This window comes from Colias croceus, chromosome 16 (assembly GCF_905220415.1).
Source record: "Colias croceus chromosome 16, ilColCroc2.1".
Classification (NCBI taxonomy): Eukaryota; Metazoa; Arthropoda; class Insecta; order Lepidoptera; family Pieridae; genus Colias; species Colias croceus.
The window spans coordinates 6,767,335-6,779,038 of NC_059552.1; the positions used below are offsets into that span (position 1 = coordinate 6,767,335).

General features: G+C 31.1%; 2 protein-coding genes across 2 annotated transcripts; both read left to right on the forward strand.

The window, feature by feature from the left end:
- The first annotated feature begins 5,337 nt into the window (after nucleotides 1–5,337).
- Nucleotides 5,338–6,218, forward strand: LOC123698548. The gene is made up of 2 exons (XM_045645208.1): nucleotides 5,338–5,446; nucleotides 5,557–6,218. The coding sequence occupies exons 1-2, from the start codon at nucleotides 5,435–5,437 to the stop codon at nucleotides 6,028–6,030; spliced, it is 486 nt and encodes a 161-aa protein (XP_045501164.1). The 5' UTR covers nucleotides 5,338–5,434; the 3' UTR covers nucleotides 6,031–6,218.
- Nucleotides 6,219–8,277: 2,059 nt separating this feature from the next.
- On the forward strand, nucleotides 8,278–10,842 carry LOC123698549 (DNA polymerase-like). Its single transcript, XM_045645210.1, has 2 exons — nucleotides 8,278–9,750; nucleotides 10,785–10,842. Exons 1-2 carry the CDS (start codon nucleotides 8,474–8,476, stop codon nucleotides 10,804–10,806), a joined length of 1,299 nt encoding a protein of 432 aa, XP_045501166.1. The 5' UTR covers nucleotides 8,278–8,473; the 3' UTR covers nucleotides 10,807–10,842.
- The last annotated feature ends 862 nt before the right edge of the window (nucleotides 10,843–11,704 follow it).

The window sequence follows — 11,704 nt, forward strand, 5'->3', positions numbered from 1 at the left end:
AAAAGATCCAATAAATAATAGGTATTAAACTTTTATGCAGACGGGAAATTTAAATGAAAATATTTGAGAACCATCAAATCAAAAAATTTTATCCTTGTTATCTCTGTTAGCTACCACAATCGAGAGTTTCGTACACGAAATTATTCGGTGTCTCATCAAAATAAAGCTACAAACGGAAAATCAGCTTGATAGTAGTCACTTGCAAAAATGGGCGATGTATCCTGAACAAGTCAGTAGACAACACTGGGGTTTTTCTATTTCAGACATTTTATTGTTTTAGTAGGTATATTATGAAAATGCAAATTGTTTATTTGATTTAAAAGCAGCCGAAAAGTGAGTGAATTTTTTCATTAATGATGGGGTCAAATACACAAATCTCAGGAACTACTAGTCCGATTTGAAAAATTCTTTCGGTGTTAGATAGCCCATTTATCGAGAAAGGCTAAAGGCTATAATATCATCACGCTTAGACCAACAGAAGCGGAGCAATGCGGGTGAAACCGCGCGGCACAGCTAGTATGCTTGATAAGATCATAATTATGTCATATTGTTGTGAATGTGAATTCAATGCTTCCTATTACGAACATACATAAATAAATAATAATTTTTCATATTTTTTGCCGACGGTACACAATTAGCGGCTAAGTACGGTGCGCATCGCAATGAGTCAGTACTGCCCGGTGGCTATTTACAATGACCCACCCAACGACGATTACTTACAGATTTTCCCAGGCATTGTAGCATTTTTTTGCACACGGTGGTTTTTAAAGACAACCTTAGTTCTTAACGTATGGGGTATTTTGGCCTTTTTGTTTGTAAATTATTTGATTGGAAGAGATTGAAATGTTGTATTTTAATACGAAGTTAGTTTATATTCTATTACGCACACGCAAGTTTATCACGAGATAAGTGAAAATAAATATTGTTTTTTCTATTGAAAACTCTATTTAAAGCCTCATACATTAGCTAGCCGTGCCCCGCGGTTCTGCCCGCATTGCTCCGCCACTATTAGTTCACTGTTCACATGCACAATGCACATACTTCCTATATACTTATTTTAACTGGCCGATTTCAGCTAGTACGTAATATGGTGATATTGTAATAATCAACTCTCAACTTTTATCTTTGTTCGATTCGAACTTTGGGCTTATGAATGTAGTGCAGGTACCTACTTACACATCGCAAATCTGAAATAAAAAATGTAAATGAAGACGATAGTGATTTATTAAAATGAAAATGACTATTCTACATTTATGAATCCACAATAATAATCAGTAGCAGTCTGCAGTACCAATAACATTTCAGTTTTCATACCATAAATACTGAAATGTTTGAAAACCCGCGTCTTGCGCTCTACCATAGAAATTCCATAATTATTTAAAAATAATTAGAGGAAACGTTTAACTTTTTACGTAAAAAATAATCAATATAAACAATATCTTGTAGTTATGTAACAAAGATGTACTTTCAGACGAACTAATTTGGTACAAGCGAAGCCTTCTCAAGGTTTCCCATAGTGTGTTTGTGATTTTAAATTTTCTTTTTTTTTTCAGTCTGCGTCCGTCAAGTCACGCAACTGTCTGAGATAGAACGTGGTTACGTGTCGTGATTGCAATAGAGATTGTTAGTGAATCATAGCAATTGGTTTATTTTGCTCATGACAAATATTGTTAAGATTTTGTTTGCATGCTAAAGATGGGGTTAAAAGTGTAATATCATGGGATTAAAGTATGTAATATTATGATTTCACAAACGTTTTAAAATAAACATAAAATAAAGTATGAATTTTAACTTTCAATACAGTTTTTTGACATGAAACTTTTAACTTTTCAGATAACCTAACCTATTACCTAGGCATGTACTTACATATATTTGAATAGCTTTTCTTGAAGTTTATATTACACCGCGAGCTACCCAACATCAAGCGTCACTGCGTGAAAAATTCAATTTCTCTTAAAACTTATTTCTATACCTATTTCCTTCACGTTACGTAATAAGCAACATAATTTAGTGTAAGAGTTAAGCGGTGGCTATTTCGGGTGAGCATTGTCTTGTCTGCGGATAATTGGGAACAGGTGGGTCGCTACAGTTACACCCCATACGTTATCTGAACACGTAATATACCGTGGACCATAGGAAATACAAAGAGATAAATAAATATAGGTACTAGAGATGCAGGAAGGCTAGGAAAATGACATATTGGCGGGAAAAGACGTAGTAACTACTTATTTATAATCTGTGGTAAAAGCGTCATCGAACAAAATTTACGCGCGAAATATATTGTTGTCTTAATATACCTACCTACTTAGTTGTTATTTTTTTGCACATTTAAAGCATTAACCAATACATGAATATGATTAGTGATAACTAACGTGAAAAAATAAGTACCTACATAGGTACCTATAGGTAGATAATATTAAATCAACGTGCAAATTATATTATTATTATCTACTTACTATCATTTTAATTTTTAGCTTTTTAGCACAGTTTATTTTGTAAAGAAATATTGAAATATGGAAAGTTTTGTTTATCCGCTTTCTGTTTATGTACATTTTATTAAAAAATATTAATTACAGTTAGCCACTCAATTTTGTGTTCTTTTTTGGGGTTCTATTTTGAAAATCCGTTCAATTTCACGATTCCCGCGATTTAGCAAAAAGAAACAGATTTGACATTTAAGTTTTTTTTTTCATTTTGTCGATGTCCAGTTATACCAAGTAGGTACTTCGAAAAAGAGGTTGTAAACTAAAAAAAAAGCTAAGCGTGATTGGCGATGTATTGACCGGGTAACTTGTACAGTGGTTGTAATGACCACCTTCTCGTTCCCACGCTCAGCCGAGATTAACTGCGCACGCATGTCACACTATTGAGCAGATTACAATGCTGCTTTAAACGTTTTGTTTTTCGTAACAAAACGACGTTTTGGATGTTATACTTTCAGTGCTACGTACGTGTTGGCTTACTTTTTATGTTGTATGTAGGTTAAGTTTTCTTACGAGCAATTATATTTATTGAATAATGTTGTAGTTTATTTTATTGCATAATCCGACGGTCTTCACGTAATTAACAATTTTCTCATTTTAAATAATAGGTATGGACCAAGGATTTTCGTGAAAGGAAGTAACAAATCCGAATTGCGAATCTTTAATTTAATTGGTAGAGTCTTTTGGTCTATTTTGTATTTTAATCTATAATACATTATACATATTATTTGCATTTTTTATTTTATTTTATGAAAAAAGATTTATACCTTATACGTTGTAACATTCGCTTACCCTCAACAATAATGAATAGATAATCTAAATCTACAAAATTACACAATAACTAATAAACTACTTCTTTCTTGCTCGATAACAAACACATTATAACACCATTTTATTTCACTCATAAAAATCCCAAGCATTCATAAGCGTATGTGTTTTGCATTAAAATGTTCCCTTCAGGCATTTCATGTCGCACACTCGGTCACAGTCTCTTACTACCCGCGCGTAAAAAATAAAACTACAAAACGCGGCATTCGCCCTCCGGCAGTGGTCGAGAGCAGACGTCCCTTGTCGCTTGCTTGTGAGAATTTAATGCGTCCATTTGTTTCAGCGTTCTATAGCTTCGTGATATATTGCAACCATTTGTGATAGTGCCAATGTTTGCGGTGTACATGTTAATATGACTGAAAATAATTATTGCTATTTTATTTGTGCCTAGAGGTGTTTGTTTTATAAATACGCTGTAATTTGTTTGTATGCGATTACACAACTAAGTTTATTATTCAAAGTTATGTCAATTTAATTGCATTAGGCTATTGCTTATTTTAACAATGTGAGCTTGGAATTGAATATGAAGAATTAATCGCATATATGTAAAATTATCATAAAATAAAGAATGATAACATCAAAACAAGTGATAACTGCGTTAAAAACAACCGACTTCAAACTTGCACTTGCAAAATTTACAAATACCTACAGACAAAAATGCTCATAAAATAAAAACTACTGGGCCTATCCGAATAAAATTTTTATGGGACACCACACCACACCATCCCGCATCGAACAAAAAAAGAATCACGTAAATCGGTTCAGAAACCTCGGAGTAATGGGTATACATACATAAAAAAAATATACCGGCCAAATTGATAACCTCCTCCTTTTTTTGAAGTCGGTTAATGATAATAAAATATTTATTGGAATCTCTTTAAAATATATTTTAACAATTGCTAGATAGTTTTCTACAACGAGGCATAACAATATCTCTTCTATTAAAGAGTAATCTAATCACAGTATAAAAAGCAAATTTCATAATTTCTTGCGTATTTAAAAAGATTCCATATCACGTGCTATATTGTTGTTAATTTTGGAAAAATATTTGAAATTATAGTTTTTTTAGTACCTAATTATGTTATTTATTAAAAAAAAGGTAAAGGATCTTTACCTACCTGGCACGCGCGAACCATCCTATATTTTTATGTTATTTTGCTATTATAGTAATGATAGGGTTTTGATTTATAAGTAGCAATCCATAAACCACAATAATATAATGGTTCGCAAGAATTTGGGACCAAAGTCTGTTACTTATGTTTTACTCTACTAAATAATTCGTCGACTTTTGTGTACAGTTTAAGGCATTAGTAGTTGTGATACAAGCGCCAGAACCGGCGTATCACGTATTGGCGAACCCACAAATCAGTGGCACCCATCCAAAAAAAAAAAAAAAAAAAAAAAAAAAAAAAAAAAAAAAAAAAAGTTTGGACTCTTTTCCCACTAAAGCGACCACGCTGAGTCGATAGCACTCACTCCCAAAGCGATAGGATGCACGGTTTCGAAGATGTGCAGATCGATTAACTCATATCTAATTGATATCCGGTGGGTCATTAGCGTCCCATTGTTCACCTTTTCCTATTAGCTAATTACACCGTCCGGCGTTCTTATCTATTACTCATTGTGCACCTCGCTTATCACTGCTTTTGTATTAAACTTCTTTGTTATGACCTACCTCACTATTCTAACCAAACGATGTATTATTATATTCAAGAAAATTGTTTGTGTTAGTGAGGATTCAAATCGTACTTCTAATCTTACACTACCATGCTTTATGAGATTCCAATGAGCTGATGAGTTAGCTGATAAATCAGGAGTTAAATCAAATGCTAAAAGACAGTAGCCTTTGGCATACTGTTCACGAGAGATTGCATTTCCTTCATTAAGAAAGTGAATACCAGTCCCCGAGAATAGAGTATGACAGATTGATACCTGTTGCGAAGCAATTTGAGATAAGTTTGTTGATTCATAGAGTTTCATTGTACTTAGGAATTTGCTTTAGATAAGAATGGTGCTATATATGATCGAACAGTTGCAGTCATGCAGTCAGTCTATGGTCGTTGGACCACAGTGGATTGTATACATCTACCAATACTACGTTTGTGTTGTGTTTTGTGTCATCAATGATCATGGAGGTAAGTGATTATTCTATTGACAAACTTACTTGTATTTCTCTTAACGTGTGTGTGTATGTCAGACTAAGTGTAAACAAATTGATATTAACGCGATAACTCTGTTGTTGCAGAAATCATTCAACTTCGATGAAAATACCTATAAACTGTGTTACTACTCGCCACTCTCTCCTCAAAACGAAGAAGAGAGTGATGACATCATCGTTAATAACACAGACGATGGCGGAAAAAGGAAATTGCAGTCAATTGATCAATTTTTTGAAGTGGCACCAAAAATAAAAAGGAAGAAGCTGCTATCGTCAACTGTGGCACGAGCCGCTAGAGATGGTGTATCATACATCTCTACAAATTCTGATGACGGAGACCAAGCGATGCATCTCATAAAAATTGAAATGTATGATATGAAGAAACTATCCAAGATTCCAACTAGTGATCACTGGAAGCACGCTACCACGAGGATTAAATATTACGTAAAGAAAAATAAGGATAGCATCTATGACAACACAAACGCCCTCGTATACAATATTACAAAGACAATAGCAGAAATTGAAAAAGTGAAAAAATACTTTTTTAACAATGATCATTAGTTAATGTGATTATGTTTTCTTAAATTACTTCTATGTACTCATTAGATTTTACAAAACTTTCCTAATCTTATGATAGACTATAAATATTGAACATTTTTTTAAATTGAGTATCAGTTGCTCTACCAACACTTAACTGTTACTTACTGTGCTACATACTTTCTTCTTTATTATAAAGATGGAAAACTTTAGTGAAATGTGCACCAGTGCTTTCTTTTCCGCACCCATTGAAGAGAATATAGAACAATTCAACAGCGAATTCAATCAGGAGCTGCATAAAGTTTGTGATGAAATGGAGAAGCGTGAACTGTTCGATTCATCATATGATGATGAGTTGTATAATCAATGTTTGATGGTTGAAACAACGTTAATGTAAGTATTAGAAGTACAAACTCAATAAGAAATATTATTGTAGTAATGTTTTATTTTAAGATTTGTCTAATAATTTTCTTTTTTTGTTACAGTCAACAACAAGTTGGAAGAGGTATCAAACGAGGTATCACTACAGATGAAAATAAGGTTACCAAGAAAGCAAAATTTGATGAGGGAGCTTCTACATCATCAATTGAAACCAATGACGTGGATCACAATAAGGTGGAATGTGATACATGTCATGTTTATATTAATAAAAGGTATCTAAACAATCATTTAAAAAGTAATACACATAAAAATAATCTTTTAAAATCACATAATTCATTAACAAATGTAACAGTTGTTGAAACCGCTTTTGGTAATCGAATTTTAACATACAGAATTAATAGTAAAACACTTCAATCGGTGCAATATTTTGAAACACCAGAATCGTTTTTAAATTCACTAAAAATCGATATCTTATTTTTGATAAATGAATGTATTCAACAACATACAATTTTAAAAATAAACTTCATATTGCATGCTGATTTCATACAACAAACTAAAGATATTAAAAATACGTTTGATTTTCAAACGTTTAATTACATCATTTGTCAGGGAGATGACTTAAATATTTTTTATTCATCATTAATAGACACTGTAGTCGGTAAAATTTGTCAATTTGAAAAAAAAGATAGTGGTTGGAGTCTTAATCAAATTAAATACATAGATATGAATGTTAACAAATTCAACCCCCTACGTGGTAGTTCATATATCGACCTTCCTCAAGATATTAAATCAAAAAAAGCTGTAATCAATGTTAAAAATAATGATAATATGTGTTTCAAATGGGCATTACTCTCTGGTTTATATCCTGTATGTAAAAGTGTAGATCGGGTAGCATCTTACGCAATTCATGGAAATAAACTAAAATTTACTGGTATTTCTTTTCCGGTTAAAATTGCAGATATATCAAAAGTAGAGAAATTAAACAATATTAGTATTAATGTTTTTGGCTTAGAATATAATAAAGAAAAAAAGTGTAATTCTGTTGTAGGTCCTTTATATTTAACAAAATGTCGTACACCTAATCATATTAACCTACTATATATATCGAATGGTACTAACAACCATTACTGTTATATTAAAAACTTATCGCGATTAGTTAGTTCACAAATATCAAGTCATCATCATGCAGTTTATATATGTGATTCATGTTTACTTCATTTCCCATCAGAGGAAAGACTTAATAACCATCAACAATATGATTGCGCTCACATTTGTACGGAATTACCAAACGGCTCAAATAATAAATTAAAATTTGATAAATTCGCGAAAAAGTTGGAAATGCCCTTTGTGGTTTATGCAGACTTTGAGGCATTTTTGAACCCGATAGAATCATGTAGTAACGATCCATCCAAGCCTAGTACAATTAATATTCAAAAACATAAAGTGTATAGTTTTGGATATTACATTAAATGTTCATATGATAACAGATTATCAAAATATGAGACGTATAGTGGGCCAAACTGTGCACAAGTGTTTATGAATCGCCTTTGTGAAGATGTGAAAACAATAGTTAAAAAAAATAGTTTCCAAAAATGTCCCGTTCCATTATCAGATGAAGATAAAATTAAAATTTCAAATTCAAACATGTGTCATATTTGTGAAACTGAGTTAAATGGAGATCCTTTTAACGATTTTGATTGGTACACTGGTAGTTTTAGAGGTGTTGCACATCAAGTGTGTAGTACTAAGTACAGAACCCCTCGTCATATTCCAATATTTTTACATAACCTCAGTCACTATGATGCTCATTTCATTGTCCATGCATTAAACCTCTATGATGGCAAAGTTGAAGTTATTCCGCAAAATAAAGAACGATACATATCTATCATTTTCAAAACAGTTAACAATAAATAATAATCAATCAGTAAGTTTAAGATTTGTAGATTCATTTAAATTTTTATCGTGTAGTTTAGATCAACTAGCTAAAAATCTTAATGATGATCAGTTTACAGAACTAAAAAGGAACTATCCTAATAATGAAGATTTTTCACTTTTAAGACGGAAAGGTATTTATCCTTATGAATTTATGTGTAATAGTGATTGCTTGAAACATCCATCACTTCCTGATCAACACCATTTTTATAGTTCACTCACAGATACAAATATTTCAAATGATGATTATAATCATGCAAAAGATATTTGGCAACATTTTAAGTGTAGTAGTATGTCCGATTATTCCGATTTATATTTAAAAACTGATGTTTTACTTTTGACTGATGTATTCGAAAACTTTAGAAAGCTTTGTATTAAAACTTATGGATTAGATCCTGCTCATTACTATACTGCCCCAGGTTTAAGTTGGGATGCAATGTTAAAATTTACCAAAATAGAATTAGAATTGTTAACGGACTATGACAAAATTGCTTTTTTTAAAGCTGGTATTAGAGGGGGTGTATCTCAGTGTAGCAATCGTTTTGCTAGAGCAAATAATAAATTCATGGAGGATTATGATAGTGAAAAACCTAATTCATATCTAACATATTTTGATGCGAATAATTTATATGGTTGGGCAATGTCTCAATCTCTTCCTGTTGGTGGTTTCGAATGGATAGATTCTAATACAGATTATAATGTACCGGATAACTCTGATTTCGGTTATGTTTTAGAAGTTGATTTGGAATATCCTGATGAACTTCATAATTTGCATTCTGATTTTCCGTTATGTCCTGAAAACATATGTGTGGGTAATACTAAAGAAACTAAATTAGTTCCTAATTTAAATAATAAAAATAAATACATCATTCACTACAGGAATTTAAAACAATGCATTGAAATGGGAATGAAATTAATTAAAGTACATAGAATTTTAAAATTTAAACAGAGTTCTTGGTTAAAGAAATACATAGACTTAAATACTACTTTGAGAACGTTAGCTACATCAAACTTCGAAAAAGACTTTTTTAAATTAATGAATAATTCTGTCTTCGGTAAGACTATGGAAAATATTGAAAAAAGAGTAAACGTTAAACTACTAACTCACTGGGATAATCGTGGTAAAGTTTTAGGTGCTCAGGATTGGATTGCAAAACCAGAATTCCATAGTTTATCAATATTTTCAGAACATTTAGTCGCAATACAATTACGTAAAACAAAATTAATTTATGATAAGCCGATTTATTTAGGATTTTGTATTTTAGATATATCTAAGACCCTTATGTATGAATTTCATTACAACTACATGATTAAAAAGTTTCATAATAAAATTAAGTTATTGTACACCGATACCGATAGTTTGATATATCAAATTTTTACAGACAATTTTTATGAGGATATAAAACCAGATCTACCTCACTATTTCGATACATCAGATTACCCGGAAAATAATATTTACGTATATCCAAAAATAAATAAAAAAAAGTTAGGTTTTTTTAAAGATGAGAATAATGGTAAAGTATTGAAGGAATTTGTAGGGTTGCGATCAAAAATGTATGCCTTAGACATAGAAGATAAATTTTATAGCAAAGGCAAAAGGGGTTAACAAAAGTGTTACCAAAAAAATGAATATGGAAAATTACAAATCGTGTTTGTTTAATAAAAATGTATTATATTGTAGTATGCTTCGATTTAAGTCAATCAAACACACTATTTTTACACAAAAAATAAATAAAACATCTTTATCATATAATGATACCAAACGATGTATTATGAACAACAACATTGATACATTGGCTTGGGGACATTATAAATTACGCTAAGTGACTTTTTACTATTATTTCTGTGTGTATATACAAAATTTGTACTGATTGTAAAAAAAAAAAAAAAAAATTATATTGCTATAATGTTAAATAATAGTTTATTAATAGTTTTATAATAGTTTAGTATTGTTTGATTGTAAATAACGTAAAATACCTATTGTAGTTTTTATTTGTGTACTTAAATTTGATGTTGAGGTGATTGTGAAATTCACTAAATTAATATTATTGAAATAGATAAAAATAGAAATGTTACTGTAGACTATAGTAGTTAAGGTTATAATGTGTGTTATATTTTAGATTTATGTGTTATGCTTAATGCATTTTGTGTATATGTAACTAAAGGAAACATTATAAAATTAAATAAAACAAATTGTATGCAATTTACTATTTTTTATTTCATTACAAACTTCCTATTTAATCTTATACAAAACACTATAATTGAACATTCCTATGACAACCATTGAATAGATTGGTACTGTAATAATCTGCTAATAACAGTAATATCATGGATACACTAGAATTACAAAAACATATGAAAAAGATTCATCCTAGTCTAGAAAATAATGTTTATGCTGCTAATAGACTGCCTATGTATACCTGATGATTCAGAATAGCGAGGTAGCTCGCAACAAAGTTCGATACATCAGATTACCCGGAAAAATAATTAGGTTAGGTTAGGTTAGGTTAGATTTTGATAAACAACGCCAGAAGTGAATCGCTTTTTAAAAAAACAACAATTAGGTTAGGTTAGGTTAGACTTTGATAAACAACGTCAGAAGCGAATCGCTTTTTAAAAAAACAGCAATTATAATAATATAGTACGATAATATATAAATATAGTTATAGGATTTTAGACGTATTTTTTCTTGAATATAATAATACATCGTTTGGTTAGAATAGTGAGGTAGGTCATAACAAAGAAGTTTAATACAAAAGCAGTGATAAGCGAGGTGCACAATGAGTAATAGATAAGAACGCCGGACGGTGTAATTAGCTAATAGGAAAAGGTGAACAATGGGACGCTAATGACCCACCGGATATCAATTAGATATGAGTTAATCGATCTGCACATCTTCGAAACCGTGCACCCTATCGCTTTGGGAGTGAGTGCTATCGACTCAGCGTGGTCGCTTTAGTGGGAAAAGAGTCCAAACTTTTTTTTTTTTTTTTTTTTTTTTTTTTTTTTTTTTTTAGGATGGGTGCCACTGATTTGTTCTGCCGGTTCTGACCAGAACTTCTCGCCAGAACCGGCGCTTGCGCCAGAACCGGCGTATCACAACTACTGGCATTTTTATGGTATTTTACTATTTTCGTTGAATTGATTTGAATTTTCTTTTAGAAAGGAATTAAATAATTATAGGTACCAGGAACTTAAATGCAATAAATTATTAACAGTATTTTTTAATACTTAATTTACCTATCTATGCCAAAAACTAGTGTCTATAGAAATTATTGCTTAGGTCTCTACTCTCTACAAAAATATAAGATTTTTTTATAAGTAGGTAATTCATAGGTACCTAGTTATTCATATCCATCACCTAATATTATCTAATCGTAAGGAA